The sequence below is a fragment of the Pseudonaja textilis genome, chromosome 1, assembly GCF_049901715.1.
Source record: "Pseudonaja textilis isolate UNSWEBS1 chromosome 1, rPseTex1.2, whole genome shotgun sequence".
Lineage (NCBI taxonomy): Eukaryota > Metazoa > Chordata > Lepidosauria > Squamata > Elapidae > Pseudonaja > Pseudonaja textilis.
This window is the reverse complement of record NC_141990.1, coordinates 122566460-122588084: the sequence shown is the minus strand read 5'-3', so window position 1 is coordinate 122588084 and position 21625 is coordinate 122566460. Positions and strand designations below refer to the sequence as shown.

The window sequence follows — 21625 nt, the reverse complement described above, 5'->3', positions numbered from 1 at the left end:
ATACCATATATATAAATACCCAGGAAAACTTAAGAAAACATACACACACACATACATATATGTACATATATGTATGTATCTTCGTTGCTTGTATTCTTACGATTTATATGGACTTCCTAATATGATTTGATTGCTTAATAATATGACTATTATTAAGTTTTGTACCTTATGATTCTTGATGAATGTATCTTTTATGTATACAGAGAGCATTTGCACCAAGATAAATTCCTTGTGTGTCCAATTACACTTGGCCAATAAAAGAATTCTAATTTATTTATTTATTTATATATATGAATACGCACACACACACACACACACATATATATATATATACATACATATACATATATATGTGTGTGTGTGTGTGTGTGTGTGTGTGTAAACACAACTATCATACCTCCAAAAAGCTTGTAAAAAAATACATATCAGATACAGAGCTTTCTAGCTGATAGTTAATAAAGTATTCAAGAACACAATGCTTGCTGACAGTGGTGGTTGGTATAATGTTGTGACAGGTATGCAAAGGAAAATGTAGAAGAGCCATCTAGTTTTATACTTACTCTTCTGGCACTAAGAACTTGATTCCCACAATATAAAACTAATGTTTTCACTGTTTTTCACTTTAACCTCCAAGACAGAATAAGCCATCTATTTATTCATCCATCCAACACAATAAAAATCCTTCTTCCCAGAGTACAGGGCAGATCTCTAGCTATTGTAAAATACAGATTCTCCTACAAGAAGCGAAATACAAACCGTGTCAGTCTCGCTGGAATACCCTCCATCAAAGACAGAACAAGGTGAAAGATCCTGGCTTATGTGGAGTATTTGTTGTTCTTCTGAGTCCCTGATTGATCTTTCCCTGATCTTTAATAAGAAAATAATGGCCAGTCCTTTTCCTTCCTTCCTTCCTTCCCTTCCCTTCCCTTCCCTTCCCTTCCCTTCCCACTCCTGTTTCTACATTGCTTTTTCATAGGCAGAGTTCTGTCTCTCATCTTTATCTTGAAGAATTAAAAAAAAATCCTTTTGTATCTTGGAAGACTTTGAAAGGAGGAACATACTTGCTAAATGCCATAAACAGCATAACAAGACGCTCACTAAGGAACACGTGACAGCCAGTAGCATTCACAGATTGGTTTTAAATACAGACAAAGATCCCCTGTCTTGACAGAGCAATATTCCCACACTCCAATGGACCGTCACTGCTCTGTAAAACTGCTTGCTCCACCTGGTTCAAAAGCCTTTCTCAAGTAAGCAGTTCACACTTGAAAAAAGTTTGTTTCCTATTCATTGGAAAACTAATGGAAGACATGGAGCAAAAGGAAACGATCCAAAATCTGATTTTAAAAAAATGGAAAAAAATATTGTTTTGGGGTTGTTGTTTTCTTTCTATATCCACCTCATGTGTAATTATTTGAACTGGTAAACAAGGCAAGGACGCCAACAAAACCATTAGTGAAATCCATGAGAAATACAGTATAAAGCAGGCTGAAAGAATCTGTTCAATCCCTCAAGGTTTATTGTGAGAATCTGACAATTAAACTATGTGTTGCCTGAGGCAAGCAGGCTTGTGCAACAGTGATAGCACAGCTGGGTTTGGGAGGCTTGGCAGTTTGGCTGGAGCAAGAATTCCAGCCTTTAGGGGGAAGAGAGTAACTTATACTGAAGCTGAAGGAGAAGGAGAGGACATGAATCGATAATAAAGAAAAATACCTACGCAAAAAAAACCAGAAACCCTGTAGAAAGCAATGGTGACAATTCACAAATGTGGGAAAGATTAAAAAGCAGTGAGTTTGGTCACACATGAAGTTAACACTTAGTTTACTGGACAAATTTAATGGACAGGAATTAAATATGTACATTTATTATATTTATTAAAAGATCCCTCTTGTTTAGCTCATAAATAAGAATTACCAATGAATCCAGCTTATGATCATATATGAATTGGTTATACCATATTTAACATTGTAACAAAAATACTTTATTATTTAATGATTTAAGTATATTCTACTTTTCTTTTAGTAGCTCAAGATAAAGTGTGCCCTATGTTTCCTCACTGCAACAATTTTGTGAGTTTAAGCTGAGACAAAGCGATTGGGGTCCAAAGTCATCTCCATGGTTGAAGGTGGAATGTAAAAGCCTGGGTTCTTATTCTGCTCCTAGCTCATGCCTGTCACTTTACTAACTTCATTAGGCTTCTAACTCCAGCCAATTTCATTGACACAACTACTTAATTTAAAGCAATGGAATATGGGCTTCTGATCTGACAGGGAATCTTACTTTTCTTGGCTATCTTGTACATTTGTGTCTCGCCAACAAAGAGAGCAAAAAAGTTGTTAGCAACTGAACAGAAATACATACCTGCTTCAAATATCAAAAGACTTATTCTGGGATCTCTTTCAGAGAATGTTTTTGTATCTCCTATTCAGAGGAAGGTTAATATTTTAAATTATCCTTGATAGTAAGCACTGTTCATAGGAGAGCTGAATGCTTATCAGGATTTTCTCAAAGAGAAAATGGGCCGTCCCATTTGAAATTTTAACCAGACTGAAGGATTTCATAGCCAACCAACAGAATTTGTAAAAATAAACATTATAAAAATGGTACTGTATTATCTGCTTTTTAGAAGACTTTGTTGGTTGGTTATGATTGTTTTACCTTCCTGAATCAGTAAACGTATTATAAGAGAATATCTATACTATAAAATTATGTTGTATGATTTTAGCTTGGCATATTGTATGGACCTGTTGTGATTTATAAGCCACTGTGAACAATATACTGCAAATTACCATGCTCCAAACTCAGCAATATATGAGCTTGATAAGTAGTGGTAATTGATTTTAAAAATTATGACTTTCCATGAATCCATTCATTTCTGGCTTATTAGATATATGTAGTTCAAACTAGGTTATCCACAGATGATCACTGATGTCTGATTTAAAGCTGGAAGAAGGCAAAGGACCCATTGTTAATATTTTGATTTTATTTACTCATTTATTTGGGGATAAAGGTGATCAACAGCGCCCCCACACAAAATTAAAGTAAAACAGAACCATTAATACACAAAGGTACTGTTAAAACAACCCAATACACAAAGGTACTGTTAAAACAACCCATTTTTAAAAGAACTAGTGAAAGATATAATTTTAACCCCTTTTTTGAAGATGAAGAAGGGTAGAAACAAATCCAGTCCATGCTCATTGTAATGAATGTGGTTCATTGAAGTGACTCTAGTTAAATCTAGTTTAACTCTGATGTTAAATCATAAAAATGTAACCTTGGCAACTATCTGTTTTGCTATTCTGGATTATTTTCAGCTTGTAGGGGCCAATAATATGGAGATACACTCTGTGATTTGAGTTAGGAGCAGGAGAGGGGCTCAGTGTTTTAAATGGACCGTCCCAACTCTATGAATGCCTGATGACTACCACCTTTTTTCTCAATTTAATTAACCAGGACAATAAAGGCCCCAGGATTAAAGGGGATGACTCATGTATTTTTGTGGGTGGATGTGTTCCTCTTTGCGTAAAGGAGGCAGTTCTAAGCCTCTGGGGGAGAAAAGCTTCCTTGATACAAAAAAGTGATACAAGGTCAAACATTTAATTTCTACGAAAGGGAACTGAAAAGCTGATGGCTTCATAACTTTGGACAAAGTTGGGCAATAAAGTGGATTGAATGACCACTTCAATCAAGCTTTTTGGCCAGGATATGGAAAGGAGACTGATGTCTTCACCTTCAGGGATGACCTAAATTAATAAATAGATATGAAGGGTGCAGATATAATTGTAGTTTTCCTGCAGAAGCCTTTACAGGATCTGAGGCTTTTGTCATTTCAGCTTTGCATCTTTCATAAGTGCATCTGAAGTCACAAAACATTACAAAGTAAAGGCGCTTGCAGCACAATGTTGCATTAGTCAGTTCTCCCACTGACCTGCAGATGCCTCTGCTCTGGGCTTTTGGGAGATTTTCATTCCTATTAATCATGACACTCTGACCTGTAGTACTGTTCCACAACATTCCTGTCATGCTACATATCTTGCTGCACATGCTGTTCAAAATATTGAACATGTCATGCTACATATCTTGCTGCACATGCTGTTCAAAATATTTAAAAGTCCATGACTATATGCCGAGGTGCATAAAACGTTGTTGCCTTCCCACTGAAGTGGTACCTATTTATCTACTCATATTTGCATGCTTCTGATATTGCTAGAGGGGAAGGAGCTGGGGCAAAGTAATGGGAGCTTACCCGGTCACATGTTGCTCGAGTTTCAAAACCAGGCCAAATTTCGAAACAGCCAAGCTCAGCAGCTTTCACCACTGAACAATCTTACCCCCTCCCTTGGAATACTATGATGTTGTAATTGTAAGCTGGTTGCCAACCCCTGAATCACAATCACGTGACTGTAGGAATGCTATGAGGGCTGCAACTACAGTATAATAGTATGTGAGAACGACCTTGGGAAGGGAAGAGAAAGAGAGATGTTTCGTAGGGGAATGATCAGATAAGAGAGGTCATAACCCACAGAGAAAGAGACTCAGAAAGGAACATCTCTAACTTTTCAGGTTGTAAAACAGAAAGCAGGAATTCTGTACTATTAGATTTGCAAGATTCTTTAAATGTACAGTAGCCTTAGAATAAAATAGAATTAGCTCATGCGGTCGTGTTTCTTGTCTACCTCAGAAAGCTGACACATCGGGATCCATCATTAGTCCTTCTCATTCAGTACCATTACAACACTGAATAGTCGCTGAATGCGTGGACATCAAGGGAGAACTACTTGTAATAACAATATTAATAATATAGGTACTGAAAAAGTCTGGATAATGGATGTGGCAGTGGCTACAGACAGGAGAGTAGAAGAGAAAGACCTGAAAAAGATAACGCAAGACCTACAAATAGAAGTAAAATGCCTGTGGCACAAGAAAGCAAAGGTAATGATAACAACCAATAATAACAGGCAGCTTGGGTGCTTGTTTTGGGTGCAATCCCAAAACAACCAGAGCACCATTCAAACACCACTGGCATTGACAAAAATCACCACCAGTAAATTGCAAAGGGCAGCTTTACTTGGAACAGCTTATATCCTATGATGGTACTTTTTAACATCCTCAAACATCAATATCTAGCTATCCCAGGTCTTTGGGAAGGACTCAATAGATGGATAAAAATGCCAAATCCAGTCTGAATATCTGGCTGACTGAGTGACAAACCATAAAACAAAATAGTAAGAAATTGCTTCTCCTATTACAAACCCCATATTGAATGAGATTTGAAAAAGAAACTGGTGCACAGAAACTCCTGGAATCAGAGGATGATGTAGCTGGTGCTGGGGGGGACTGGGGGGACAGGATGGACCTCAGCTCCAGATTATGAAATGAATTCCCTCTGGAGTTTTACGGAATCTGCAGATTTCATCTTTTACCAGGCTTCATCGATTTTAATATTATTTTTTATTTTTTATAGTAAATCTCCATCCCCAAAGAGGTTTGAGAAGGTGGCATTCTATTGGTTATCAAAAGCAATTCAAGATCATCACAGGAGAGAGACTGCTTCAAACAAGAACAAAATATAAATCACAATAAGCATATGAGCAATATTCCGTGGCTGTAAGGGCAGGCTCTTACTATTGTCAAAGAGGCTTCTGGAATTAGAACAGCCTTTCATCTGGCGAACCAAATTAGCCCAGAGAGGAATGTTACATCCACATGCTCTCAGTTCTCAGGATTACAGAGCAAAACAGCAAACAAAACCAAGCAACAAATATCAGAACTAAAGACGAGCAGAGTGGGGCTAATTTGACTCTGGATTTCTCTTATCCGAAGAATATTTGCTCGCTGAAGCTGAGCAGCAATTTCCCCTCTGTTAAGAGAAGTCATGTACTTTTGAAAAACCCTACATTAAAAGAGTGAAGGACTTCCTGGAGTCAAGGTTGATTGCACGGATTCCCTCCTTTCGTTCTCAGCATCAGCCAAGATCGGCTAGGTGCTGCCACCTGCTGGGTCATCAAGAACACTACATGAGTACCTCGCTCTGCTTAACATTAACACACAGGTTATCCCTAATTATACCACTTCATTGTATCAAGGCCATGACACTTAACTCCACTGAATAAAAGAAAAGCGCTGCAACCAGAGATACTGTCATGCCCCTGCTGGAATCTGATTCCAAGGGGGAGGTCAAGCAGCTGACAGGGAGTGGGAGTGTGGCTCCCATGGCTGTGGAAAAAACTGGGGAAGGGCACAGTCTGGCTGGGCAGAGCAGGGAAGAGGTAGAGCAAGGCAGAGGGAATTCAGAGGAAGGGACACCTCCTCTTCATCCGGGCAGACAGGGAGGAATGGAGAAGGGAGCAACGTGAGTTGCGTGGCTTACGGGGGAAGAAAGAGCCCTGATTCCCTTCCAGCTGGGAAAACAACGTTTAAAAAATCAAGCTACACACAGCAAAGTTGCTGGAAACAAGCTGTGAGTTATCTTTGTTTGTCGAGGTTTATCTGGGTTCCTGACATCTTCCCAACTGTGTGTTTTGTTCATCTTTGAAGTCTGCAATTCCTTATCCTGCCCTGTCCAGTTAATTGCTGCAGCGTAGTTTGTGTGGATTTTTATTTATAGTTTATATGTATTTTATTTTTGGACTGAATTCCCTCCACTTAAAGACTGTTCTTGGGAGGATTTTTTCTCCAGCCAAAGGTAACTGGAACATTGGGGGCAAAGCTGGAGGTATTAAAGGGACTTTCCTTACTTATGTGACTATGTTGCCTTTGTGCTACGCCCCAGGTCATCACAGATACACTCCACATCAGTTTATTGTGTAACATACACACACACACACACACACACACATATCATGTTACTATTATGGACTTTTTCCCACATTATTCAAATATTAATTCCAGCCTTGCTTCATTCAGCGTTGCCCCTCTCCTCATCAAATCTTTTCACCTTTATCACATTGGGCATACTAATTTTGAACAAAATACTAACAGAGCAAATGCAATCCATGTGCTCTTCTCACCAGCTAAGTCCTACCCAATCACTAAATTAACGTTTTTGGTCAGTCTGGAAATCAGTATTTCTAACTATTCTGATATATAACTGGCTCTTAAGGAGAAGCAAAGAGTCAATTAGCCCTTCCAGAAAATTATAATCAAAAACAATACAGGTTATCCTTCGTTTAATGACCTTTCAAAATTGCAACAGGATTGAAAAAAATGACCATTCAAACTTAAGACACATGATCAAAATTTGGGCACTTGACAACTGGCATGTATTTATGATAGTTGTATCAAAAGAGCTACAGTGGTGCAGTGGTTAGAATGCAGTATTGCAAGCTAACTCTGCTGACTGCTGGCAGTTCGATCCTGACTGGCTGAAGGTAGACTCAGCTTTCCATCCTTCCAAGGTCAGTAAAATGGAGACTCAGATTGGTAGGTTCCTGAATTTATACAGAAGCTTTGTGTCCTTACTATAGTAGAAGCAAGAATAGGTAAATAATTTGTATGCCCCTGTGTTTGTTTCAAAAATGAGACATTGTCATAGGCAACTTAAAAAACATATAGATAAGAAAGTATCAGTCTTTTAAACAGGAGAAAATTGTGGGATATATTAAATAATAGATATTTCTTATCTATTTTTTGGATGTAACCAGAAATAGAATCAAGCTAGAATAAATGTCACAGTCCATAAAGAAGTGGCAAGAAGCCAAAATGTTTTTAGAGCTTAATTTGCATATTACAGCGCTATACAGATAACAAGAAACATCTCACTGAATAATTTATCAATTCTTTTAAAGTCTTTCAGATGACTGTAGGTGGCAAAATAGCATACATTTTTTTAACAAGACTAAGTAATAAAATATATGTGTGGGGAAAAATATTAATTTATCCATATAGATTTTGTGCCAAAAATGCAGGTGACTGTAATACATATAACTGTAATTTGATATAAATTTTATATTTATATATTGTATTATAACCCAAATTCAAAGTTATACCCTGTGAACAATTTACAAAACACCTGGCGTTAACTAACCTCTTTGACTGCTCTAATGAAATCTGTATTATTCTGTAATTTAGGACCCATCATAACTCACCAGCTGTAATTAAGGAAAGGGCATTCGGCAGCCTCCCTAGTCACATGATACAAATATGTAGTGCTGACAAAAAGGACTTTCTACTATGGAGACATATGGGGGGAAACTTCATACAAGAATTGTCAGTCCTCACAACACAGGTTAACTTTTTAGCATTCCTGAAAATCTTAAGAAATAAACTCACTTCAGACTCACTATTAAATATTCATCATTACACTTCAACGACTGAGGACACCAGATAAAACACATGGTGAGAGTTGAGCTGTAAGTCTAACTACTTTTGCTACATGTGGATATTATGTCTTAACTGAATCCCTGTTTGAGGGTCAGAGGCCATAGTTCAGGCTTGTTGGCCCTTACAGGTAGTCCAGACAAGAAGCACAAAATATGAGGACTAGCATTACTTTTATTGTAAATTTACAGTAACAGAATCTTACAAGTCTGAAAGCTCCTCTTTTATTTTTATTTTCCAGAAAACTAGGGAAGGTGTCTTTTAAGGTGCCTCAAGGGCTCATTTGCTTCTATGAACTTAAGCACCTTTGAAGAATCATATTCCTGTTATAGAATACTATAACAGGAATAGGTACTCACTACTATAAACTCTGGGTGGTTTAGAAATGTGAAACACAAGCAAACGAACACCGTGATCTTCCTGATTTTCCTGTCCACAGAGAAAAGAAATCTGGGAATGAGATCTTGGTGAACAACAACAACACTACTGCTTCTTTCTGACACTGATTTAAAATGTTTACTGTGCGTGGTGGCTATTTATATATCTTCAATATATTTTATACTCTTTTTTAAAAGGGCTTCTCCTGATTCAAATGTAACCCAGACACAAAGATAAATGTAATCATCAGAATGACAACACTATGCTCTCCATCTGATATCCTCTGCTATTTCAAAAGAAGAATTACTGGAGATAACACCCTGCACTACTTTCTGATACAACTGTCAAGGGATGTTTGAAAAATATTCATCTAATGCTATCTGCTATGACTGGCACTGCAGACAGAAGCAAAATCATCAAAATGCCATTCTCCCCACAGATGTGATAAAATAAGGTATCGTGATCGAAGGTATAGGTAGTCCTAAATCACAATTGATCTCAAAATTTCTGTTGCTAAATGAGATTTGTTAAGTGAATTTTGTCCCTTTCTTGCCACAGTTCAGTGAATCGCTGCCATTGTTAAGCCAGTGGCACAGTTGTTAAATGAACCTGGCTTCTCTCCTATGACTTTGCTTGAAAGGTTGCAGAAGGTGATCACATGACCCTGGGACTCTGCGACTGTCATAAATATGAGCCAGTTTCCAAGCATCTGAATTTTGATCATGAGGATGCTCCAACAGCCATGTGAAAAATGGTCATAAGTTACTTTCTTCAATGCTGTTGTAACTTTGAACAGTCACTAAATGAATTGTTGTAAGTCGAGGACTACCTGTACTAACATGACATGGAATATTGAGTAATAATGAGTAATAATGCTCTGTAAAGAAAACCCATCAAATAAGATAATCAAGCTGGATGACCAGGCATCATCTAGAAAAACAGCTTCTTCCAGGAATGCCTGGAACTGGATTGCTATCATCATCTTGATATACTAAATAAATATTCCATTCCTTCCCAGACCACCTTGGTTAAAACATTACGACATCCAATGTACTGCAGACTTGAATGAATCTAAATATTCTGACCTTCAGGAGGTGCTGGTTTATCCATTTTGTGAATGTTTTCTTTTGTACTTTGTCCCGTTCATCTGAGAAGGAAAAAAGGAAAGAAAAACAAAATGTCAGCATTTCTATAATTAGAAGCCAAAAGTAATAATAGGAACAATGGAAAATAAATTGCTTTCTTTGCTTCAAATAAACTGAGAAATAATTGCATATTTCCCATTATTAAACTTAAGGGAACTTCCATCCCTACCTACATCATCAAGATTTAGGGTATCAGCAGAGTACACTTTGCAATTTTTTAAATTCACTTTTATTTGAAATACCATTATCAGGTAATGAAACTGATTCGCCATCTTCTCAAACTTTGGGACTGACCCAAAGTACATCTGTTTGTTGTCATCTTTTGGAAACACCAATGACACTCTTGTCTAATACCCAGGTGAAATCTCACTTTATGTGAGTATGTGCCACTCAATGGTCTTCAAAACTTTTTAATACTGATTAAAATTATATTTGCATGCATATAAGAAAAAAAGTAATCCTTATTTTTAAATAAAGATTACAAATAACCAAATCACTGCTACAAACTAGATATTTATTTTGTGTTTCACAACAAGACTACAAATAGTCCTCTCTTAATGACCACAGCTGAGCCCAGAATTTTTGTCATAAGTCACTGCAGTCATTAAGAACATCTTCACATGACCTGACCTGATTTTATGGCTATTTCACAATTATAAAAGTGAGTAACAATTGTAAAGTACATTGCCTGATCATTAAGGGAACCATGTGATTGTTAAATGAATCCATTTTTATGACTGGGAATTTTTTGCCAGAATCAAGGAAAAAATTCTGTAAACTAACATTTCCAAGTTATGATTATGGTATAATTTATGATATTATAGGATTTGATTTATAATGTAACTTACCTAGAAGCATACCATATAATACAAGTTTTTGCATCAGCGAATTTACAAACATTAATCAATGTTGGTGCTAGCTATGAAAAATTTCCAATTTATTTAATAAAGGTATACAGATGCCAACAATCTCACTGAAAATAATTGTGGGTGGCATACAACAATCAAATAAAACCACAGTATAAAACAATCTTATAAAAATATAGACGATCATTATTTAAAAAAATAAATCATTTAAAAATTAGATGATACAAACCATAAACACAGAGAGAGATAACAGCAACCACATGTCACCTACATTAAGGGGGGCACCTAAAATGTTGCCAGTTTCCTGGGAGCCTGAAATCTAGGGACTTAAGCAAGTTTTGAAGAACTTCCAGAACATTAAAAATATAATGGAGCTAATCTAAATTAGAGGTGCAGGGATATTCCATAAGATGAGTACCATAGTAGAGAAGATCAAACATGTAGGTCACACGCAGCTAGAATCCATAGCATGCCATCCCTGCTGGATCTAATAGGATGGGCTGATGTAATTGGGGAATATCAGTCCCACAAATAACCTGGTCTCAGGCGATGAAGGGTTTTGAAGGTTAAAAACCAGCACCTTGAATTGGACATGGAAACAAACTGATAACCAATGTAGTTCATGCAGTATACGTGTGACACGTGCTGTCCATGATGCAGCATTGTGCACTATATCCAGAAGATTTAGAGCAGGGGTCCCCAAACTTGGCAACTTTAAGACCTGTGGACTTCAATTCCCAGAATTCTCCATCCAGCTGACTGGGGAATTCTGGAAGTCCACAAGTCTTAATGTTGCCAAGTTTGGAAACCTCTGATTTAGAGGATATTTACAGTATCCCGCCATGAGTGTAAGTTTTTGGACTAGGCTTTATATCAAGGTTTCTGAACTGTTACAACTTCAAGATGTGCATACTTCAGTTCCCCAGAATTCCTCAGTCAGCATACCAGCTTGGGAATTCTAGGAGTTAAAGTCCATACATCTTAAATTTGCCATGGATGGGAAATATTGATTTCTATGAAGCCAAGTGGAGGATCAGACTACACTTTTCCACAGGCACACATTTAGTCCCTTAATTAGAATATAGTATCTTGTAGAATAGAGTATCTTAGAAAACAATTTATAAACATTTTGGATTTCAAGATGAACCCTTGAAGTTGACAGTTTAAATCTTAAGTTCTGACTACAGTACTTCAAGGTACACTGCAAAAATTTATGTAAAAAAAAAAGAGGTAATACAATTCAGATTTAGAAAGCTGAACTTAACCCTGAACCGTCAATTGCATCCTGACCCAACAAGCCTATAGAACCCTATAGTCTCCCCAAGTTTGGGACTTTCCCTTTATTATATACAGTATATATGCTGTCCCAGCCAGTCTATGGGAATTGGGTAGTTACTTAGGAATTATGAGCTGTCCCCTTAAGGGAATGCATCATGGTAAATATAGTTAAAAGGTATCCTGGGAAATGTAGTCCATGTCACATGGACACATCTGTAATCCTGATTGGTCACTAAATTGACCCTCAATGGGTTGGGGAATTTTCCTCACTTTTGCCTGAACTCTCTAACTCATGGCAGCTGCTCTCTATTGCTACAAGATGGGTTAGGAGATAACCATCTTTTACTACAAGGCAGATATGTAGTCATTAAAGAAGAACTTCATCACAAATGTGAGTTATGAGGATACCTGATAAACCAATAAATGTACTTTGTTATGGACATCTTGTTGAGTTTATCTATCTGCATCTGCACAGCTTAAAAATCCACTACTGTGCAGAAGACAGAAAAGTATAAGCAGGGATGTACTTTCCTTCAGCTTATATCCAAACATAAGAGAATGAGATCAAAAAATGACTATCTCAATACTATGTGTCATACGAGTGGAATCCAGCAAACCACCTTCCTAAAAACTAGTTTTCTTCCAAGCCGGATTGTGTTTTGGAATCCTGCTTTCTATTCATATGATGGTTTGAAGAAAAATAATTTGTATTTTGGTGCAATTGTTAACAAAGAAGTACAAGGTACGTAATAGGATGTTTTACAAAGTAGCTCTCTTCTAAGTGATAAAATGCCTAGAGACAGAAGGTTTTGTTCTTTGAAGACTATCCCAAAATTATTTCCACAAACTGACTGTTAAACTGAATAATGTAATTTGTTTTAATGAATTTATTTATTTTATTAATTTTATGGAATTTTGTAAAATCACTGTAACTCTTTAAGAGTTGGCAACATATACTTATCACAAATAAATAAATGGAGTAAGCAAAACCACTTTGCTTTGCAGGCATTCTCAGAAGTGTTGCTTATACACACCCATGCGTGCAGAGACACAACTGGGAAAGCCTTCCTAGCAAGTGCACTGAGCCTCCTGGTGACACAGCTGCGTAAGTGATGTGAAGCAGGATGTCTTGCTTGTGCTACTGTATTTAATGAAGTTCTTTTTCTAAAGGTTTTAGGAGTAGTTCACCCAGGGGTGGGATTCCAAATTTTAAACAACCGGTTCTGTGGGCGTGGCTTAGGTGGTGGGCATGGTTTGGTGGTCATGTGACTGGGTGGACATGGCTTTGTGGTCATGTTATTGGCTGGGGGTGGCCAACTCAATATCACTCACATAGAGGCACACATCTACTCACTCGCCTGGCCTCTCATAACTGTGGGGATGCTGCAACAGTCGTAAGTGTGAAAAATGGTCATAAGTCACTTTTTCCAGTGCCATTATAACTTTGAATGGTCACTCCACACAAGCAAAGTACCAGCAAAGGAGGAGAAAAAAAAACTCCAGAGAAGCTCCGGAGACAGAAAGCCTAGTCCTGCCAAGAATGTAATAAGGGTTAATGGAGAGGCAATTTCTGTAAGCAACACCAGAATGTTTCCTTCCTGCCTTCCTTACAGTAATTTCTTCTAACAACCGGTTCTCCGAACTGCTTAGAATGTTAACCAGTTCTAGAGAATAGGTCCGAACTGGTAGAATCCCACCCCTGAGTTCACCACTAAGCAGTACAAAAATGCCTAATTATCCAGAGGAAGATAAGAACATAAGGGAAACGCAGTACATTAGTGAGGGCCTTGGTATTTGTGAATAATGGCACATTTTGTCGTTGTGCCTGGACGCAGCCAGGATGATATATGGGTGATGATAGATAAAATTAATTAGGTGGGCCATCATCTACAATGATGATGATGATTGTCATCTCTTAGCAACCCTAAAGACAGATTTTCTCCAGAGAGATCTGTCCCTAACCTGGACCTTCAAGTCTTCCAAAGGTGCACCCATCATCACTGTAACTGAGTCTCTATACCCCTTGTTATAGGTTGCCCTCTTTCTTTCCAATTTCCCAACTTTATAAACTTCTCAAGAGAGTTTATGTAATGTATCCAAAATACGATTCATACTGCACCTCGTCATTTGTCAGAATTTCAAGCTCACTCAAAAAGACAAAGAAAAAAAAAATCCCACTGATTCAAATAGGACTAATATAGATTATTCTAGTATGAAAACTATCTAAAACAGTATATCATGTAGCCACACAAGAAGTGTGTGTCTGGAATGAGGGACATTCACTATGATGAAAAGTCTAACTAAAGTAATACGACCACAAATATTTACCCTTTCCATTTTAACATGAGATCTTCTAAAATTACAGCCTAACCTCAACTCAAGCACTGGAGGCAACTGCCACCAACACAAATGGGGCTTATTTGGTAAATGCCAATAGGCAGCATGTGCCCTCTTAAAAATATAGTTCAGGCATTTACTCTTTGCCTCAGAAGTCATTCCTTCACCAAAAAACAAAACAAAAAAACCCCCCACATTTATTCCAATATTTTTCTGCAATGTAATTATAAATTGCAGTTTGCATGATTTTTGGGGGGAAAGTAGCCAGACAAGATCCCATTTTGTACTATCCCTATGTAGAGAAATCTAATTTTAAATGTGAGATCCCTTTCATATTCTGCCAGCCGGCAGTTGTCTACATATGAGACAGATATCATTGCTGTCCTAAGAGTTCTAGGACAGAAGCAGCCAAAATAGTCTCTACCTACTTCTTGTTCTTGCTCACAAACCTCCTCCATCTGGGTGCGTGACCATATTCCACTAGCTACTTAGCTATGTTTAATTAAACTATCCTTTACTCCAGGGGTGTCACTGGATTTCTTTGAGGGCCGGATCAGCTTCGGTCCTTGAAGTTCTACTCCGTGGGCCCGAGGGGGAGCGGGGGAAGCCGGGACAGCTGCCTCCTGCAGCACCGTACCAGCCAAAACAGGGCATGAGGAGCCACACACGCCCCTCCATGCCTCATTTTCAGCCTCCATGGCCTCCTGCAGCACTCTCCCTGCTGAAAATGGGCTGTGCATAGGCCCCGCAAGGCCCCCATGCAGCCCATTTTTGTCCAGCAGAGTGCTGCTGGAGCAGGGGAGGCCGAAATGGGCCTTGTGGGGCACAGCCCATTTTTGTCCAGCAGAGTACTGCAGGAGGCCATGGAGGCATAAAACGGGCAGCGTGGGGCTGCACGTGCCTCTCAGCAGCCCATTTCAGCCAGCAGAGACACTGAAGGATGATCCTTTGATATTTCCAGGCTGGCACCATGGGCCAGATTTAAGTAACCCTGGGGGCCAGATCCGGCCTGTGGACCTTGAGTTTGACAGCCCTAATTTACTCCGTTTAATTTTCTGGGTTTCCATGGAACATACATACATTAACTCAGCTTATAACATTCAAGGCAGAAATGTCGTTCATTAATTTGTGATTTATTAAATGAATCCAAACAACTAGGCTATCTTGGTAAACCATGATTAAATTAACCACTGATAAGCAAGTTTTGCGTACAAAGCTGATCTACTGCTTCTATACCACCTACATAACCAATCACCTTCCTAAAACCAAATAGTTTTCCATATATTTTTCTATCAGAGAAGCCAGAAGCCAAAATGTCATTTGCAATCTATGAATATTATTTATTTGTTTAATTTTAGGTTGCTGGAGGGAAGAACCAGCCCCCAAAATTTGGTTTCTCACATCATAGTACTACAATGGTAACACTGCAGTTAATGTGTATGGTTTCAGCTTTGTAATACAACATATTAATATGGAACAACTAGTTCATTGCCAATGAACGAAGGGGAAAATATTCTGAACAATTCCCTCTTTTGAAGCTGCTAACAAAGGTAATGCAGCCAAATATAGATTACTTAAAGCTTTACCTCAGTAATAAAATATAGTGAACATTAATGCACAATCCATATATTAGCTCCCTATCAAAATACAATCCTGCTGGGAATATTTTATTTTAAAATAAAACTTATTTTAAAAGGCTGGATAATAGTCAATTGGAAGGCTGCCCACTGAGTCTAATTTAGGAAAAGGTCTGATGAGGGAAAGTTCCAGCTGAATCATTGTGCATTATGATTATAATCTCCAATGTGGGAGAAGGAATTCCAATGAAATGAACTGGATTGAAACAGCTGCAAAAGTGGCTAGAGGTATTAGCTCTGCATCGAATGTTTATTCTGAGTTTTATTTTTGCCTCTTGCTTTACAGAGCATAACAACTGCATTCAGCAGTGCCCTGGCAAGGAAAGAATAGCCATGATAAAAAAAAAACTGGCAGTTAATCTAACTTGCTTTTTTACTATTTCATTTTGGGCTAATGCCACTCTGTAAATGGCACAATTATTTCATGGACCAGTTCAACACTGAAACACAGCAACAGAAAGCACTGAATAATTTTATACAAATCTGTGCCAACCAATCAGACATTTTTTCAAAGTATCATGTGGTCAAACTGAAAGAGGAATGGATCTGTACTACTTGAATCCTATCTTTTTTGTGCTGGACTATAAGAACAGATAAGTATAATGTAATGCTTTTAAGAGAGATAGTTCATACTTGCAAACCACTCGTTTATTTCTTCCTCTCCTTTGTGAGAAGTTTGCAAAAGGCCAGCAGCTGCTTTGGCAGGGCAATCATCCTTAGCAGTGGAGGAAGATAACTGCGGAAGGTCAGCTCAGGGTGTAGGGACAGTGGAGAGCACAGAGTGGGAGCAAAATGGCAGAGCCATGAAGAAGATAGATGGGTCGGGTGAGTTGAAGCATACTGCTGAGGTCATAAATGGAAGTGGGCTGCCAAGTACCCAAATTTTGATCACACCACTGTAAAAGCCCTGCAACAGCCACTCATTTTGAGGATTGGTAATAACTACTGTTCATTCACTATTGTGATAACTTTGAACGGTTGCTGAACAACACTAGTTAAGCGGCGACTTCCTATTTAAGCAGGAGGGATTCTATAAGAAATAGAAAAAACAAGTTCATAATCTGAATTGGCTTTTACCATCTACATGTTGTTCAGAGATGTCATATAAATCTCCCTGAGGCAGCACCTTAGCTAATTAGATTTTCTTTTTGGCAGAGAAAAAAATAACATTAGTTAACAGAATATAAAAATGCAAAGGATTTCTGCTACAAACACAGCTTCTTTAACTACAGATTTAACAGTTATGTTATCTTCTTTAAGATAATCTCCAACATTCACACAGATGCAAACATGACCAAGAACACGACCAAGGAAGTATAACTCTTACTGTCCAAATCCAGACAGGAGTACTGGAAATATACTCTTATCTTTCAGGACTCTTTATTAATACAAATGGGCCTTCCCTTCAACCCATTCGTACAACTATTTGTTGTACTTTTGGACCTTATTTTAGGTTGCCTTCACAATGTGTTTAGTAAATGTATATATTCAGTTGAATATTATTTATGACTGTAACACCAGGGTTTTGTCCCGTAACAGTGAAATCAAATTATAGCAATTCTAGATTATAAAAACAAAATTATTTTCTGAAATGGGTAATTTTAAATTACCGTAGAACTTTTAGTATGGTATAATTATTATAGCTATAATTTTAAATTGCAATATTTTCTGCTTTTAAAATGTTTTCCCCCTATTAACAAGTCTTACCCCATGGCTTTTATGCAAATTACATTTCAATCTGGTTCCCAATGCCAAGATATATGTACTACTTCTTAAATCTGAGGTGTTCATTTTGATTATCATGGAAGGCACCAAATCTTGAAATTCTAAGTGGAAAATATGGTTTTAATGAAACCTGATTACTTTAAATAATATTTAAAAAGCATTTTGTTGCCCTGATCAAGCTTCATTATCTGGCAGTTGTTGACATTTCTTGTGTTTTCATCTTTATAAAAGACAAGTTCATTTTGTTTTGAATGTAGATTTTGTTCTGAATGTAGATAAATGTAGATAAAAATTAATAGTGGATGCAGAGCAGTGGTGGTATTCTATTGGTTCAGCCCAGTTCAACCAAACTGGTAGTTCCAACGATCATCTGTGAACTAACCGGTTCGCTCTGACAATCAGCTGCTGGGCCCTCCTACCCACCCCGGCTCTATACTGACCTTTATTTCCTGCTTTTCAACCACAGCTGCTTCACGCGGTACAGTGGATTGCCATGTGTCAGCTGTTCAAGACACAGGGAGAGTGCAGGAGGAGGTTAGTAGCAAACCCTCTGCATGTGTGCAAAGTGCGCCCACCAAGCCACACCCAAAGAACCATTGGGAAAAATTTTTGAAACCCACCACTGATACAGACTGGTAGTATATATTACCTTGCATTCCACATATCAGTATTAAGTAAATCAGGTGATTTGCCGAACAAGTTCTATTTCCTCGTGTACAAAATTACTTTTCAGTATCATTCCTATAGGAGTTTCTGGAAAGGGATGATGCTAATAGTTTTATTAATTAATAGTAACTATTTGATTAAATACAGTGCAAATCATAAGTTTAGGTAGCAAAAAACAAGGAAACAACACTGCTGAAAATACCATGTTACCAAACTATATAATAAACTGATTTGTCAGGACTTTAGCTGTTTTCCGTTTTCCTTAATTTTCTACCTCAGAACATAGAAAGGCAAAAATTGTGGTCCTATCTAGGTTACATAAATAAGCCAAAAAATCCAATGCTACTATATTTATAAAGTACATCAGCTGATGTTTACCTCAGAGATACACATTTTATTATTCCTACTGCACTTAGCTCTAACCGATACACTGCCATCTTTTGTTTGCAGTCCGAAGAGGAACAATCAAAAGATTCAACTCCATGTCCCAGAAATGTGGGGGGAAAAATAAAAGGCTTTCTGAATGCCAAAGGGAGACAAAGAATATATATAATCTTAAATGTGGTAGTCTAAACCCAGGCTAAATTAAATCCCATCTATGTTTGTTTACACCAAGAACATTTTTCTCTAATACCCCTATGAACTGACTCTGCCTAGCAAAATATAGTTTTGACTAAAGCAGGACTTTTGATAGCTAATGTTGGCTAAATTGTGCTCTGCTCTCACACAAGCAAGCACAGTCTCCTCCCCCCGCCCCCCTTTCCTCCCCTTTCCCTTTCCTTTCATGCCACTGAGTTAGTTTTTCAATCCTGGCTACTACTGTCTGAATGAGTCCCTGCAGTTTTCTTGGCAAAAATTTTCAGAAGTGGTTTCCTCTTATCTCCCTTCCTAGGGCTGAGAAAGAATGACTGGGCCAAGGTCACCCAGCTGGCTTCATGCTACAGGCAGGACAAGAACTAATACAGAACTATTAACAACTACAAAAAATTGTTTTCTATTCCTAATTTTTTTTTTAAATCAGCAATTACTATACTATTCAACTTTGGTCTAGAATTCTACTACTTTTCAGATTAAAAAAAAAACAGAATATTACAACTGATGTATCAAGATTCCAATCTGTTTTCCATTTTTTTCAAATAATTACTGAATAACCAATGCACTATAGCAAATGCCATACATTGTTGAGCTCCACAATTTAAATGAACAGCAACTGACCAATAAACTATATAGGTAGCCCTCGACTTATGACCACAACTGAGCCCAAAATTTTTGTTGTTAAGTGAGATTTTGTTAAGTGAGTTTTACTCCATTTTACAACATTTTCCATCAGAGTTGTTAAGTGAACCATTGCAGTTGTTAAGTTAGTAACCTGGTTGCTAAGTGAATCTGGCTTATCCATCCATGACCCTGGCCTTATCAGAAGATCGCAAAAGGTGATTACATGACCCTGGGACACAGCAATCGTCCTAAATGTAAACCAGAATTTTGATCATGTGACCATGGGGATGCTGCAAAAGTCATTACTGTGAAAAATGGTCATAAGTCACATTTTTCAGTGCCATTGTTGTGGCCCGCTGGTGACTGGCGGAACTGGCAGTAGTGAAGAGGTGGGGAGGAACCCAGGCCATTCCTGGAGGCCGAGGAAGGCTTGGATGAGGGCTCTGCGTGAGAGGCAGAGATGGGGCCAGGGCAGGCTGGCAGTCATCAGCTGCCTTCAGGCTCAGAGAGCAGTGAGGCGGGGGAGCTTCTGGAACCAGTTCCCAGCCTGCACATGCGCAGAGCTGCCAAAAAGACGACACAATTAAGAACTCAGGATCCATGTGGATGATGAATGGTCCCTCCCATCAGGATTAAAAGAGAAGCAAAAGGGGAGGGGGCTTTTGCAGGAAACAACTCACTCGTTCATTCGTGCGTTCCAGCCTTGTGAAGATATGTCTGTATAAGCCAGCCCTTTCGTTCCAGCACTGAGTGTGGAACTATTTTCTGGGCAGCTTTCCAGGATTGATAAATGTCTAAGCTCATTAGTGTACCTTTGCAAGACTGTTTGCCAAGCCTTTGGCTGACTGTAAATGAAATAAATTCACATTAATGTAATAAAAGAGCTTTTTGCTGGGACTCAGAATTGACAGTGCTTTTTGGAGAGGCCTAGGACAGAACAGCCATTATAACTTTGGTCACTAAATGAACTGTTGTAAGTCAAGGACTACCTCTACCAAAGTCAATATTTAATCTCTGTACAGTAAAAAAAATCATCAGAAGACTTAGGATAAGGCTATTATCTTTATTCCTATATTAAGTCATCAAATAATGAGATCAATTTAAGAATTCACTGCAGCCATGACTATTTGGCCAGTTTGAATTTCGCAAAAAATATTTTGCAAACCCCCCCCCCCATATTTAAACATCTTAAAAGAATAAAAAATGAACCCACTACTACATTGCGGTGTCCCAATTAGCCCTTCCAAACTGTGTACATTCCTATTAAGTTGGTGATTAAAACTTCTTTACCATTTTATTTTTATATTTGATAAAATATGAATTCTGGCTTCACCTGCGGTGGGTCTTACATTTTGATTCTTGGCATGTTTATGATGATCATTCCAGAATTATTCAAGGTAGCTCTGGTAAAAAGACTTTTTCTTCTCCCGTATATATAAATATCTGATTCTGTGCATTAAGCAACATCAACTAAAAATGGTTTCCATAGTTGCTGGTAGGGATAACTCAACATCTACATGTTGCAGTCTTCCATCCCCACCTTCATGAAATTCTGATTCATACAAGTTCAAAGTAAATGGGATATTTGGAGGAATTGTTCCTTTTCCTAGGTGTCAACACTAGACTTAATAATGGCTGGGTGATCAAGTGTCTAGAATTTTTGCCATGCTTGCTCCTCTTCCTCCTTCTGTTCTTATCACTCAAATCACATGGATGAACAATTATAGAATTTATTCATGTGGGCTTAAGAAAAATCTTGATGAAAATGTGTTCCCACTGAAAGTATTGCAAAATTCCCATGAGCTCCATTGGGAACCTAAGTAAAATAGACAAAAGCCACAAGGAATTTTCTTTAGCTCAGTAATCCACACCAAATGCAATACTGATCTATTTTTAAGCACATTTTAAAACTATTTCTGTGCCCGATAGGAACAAATAAAAATATTTAACAAGCATGGTATTTATTGGCACTGATATGCTAATGTAAGTTTGTACGCAAGCGATCTTCAATAATATTGTTCTACTGTTCTCAAGCTATTTTTCAACATGGGTT

General features: G+C 37.9%; 1 protein-coding gene across 10 annotated transcripts in view; it reads right to left on the bottom strand.

Moving 5' to 3' along the window:
* Positions 1-21625, bottom strand: part of DST (dystonin) — a 333471-nt gene that overhangs the window by 226906 nt on the left and 84940 nt on the right. For all 10 annotated transcript variants that reach the window (XM_087916037.1, XM_087916029.1, XM_087916044.1 and 7 more), the window contains one exon: positions 9786-9847. In XM_087916037.1, the coding sequence (XP_087772163.1) occupies positions 9786-9847 (62 nt within the window). The remainder of the gene's footprint in view (positions 1-9785; positions 9848-21625) is intronic.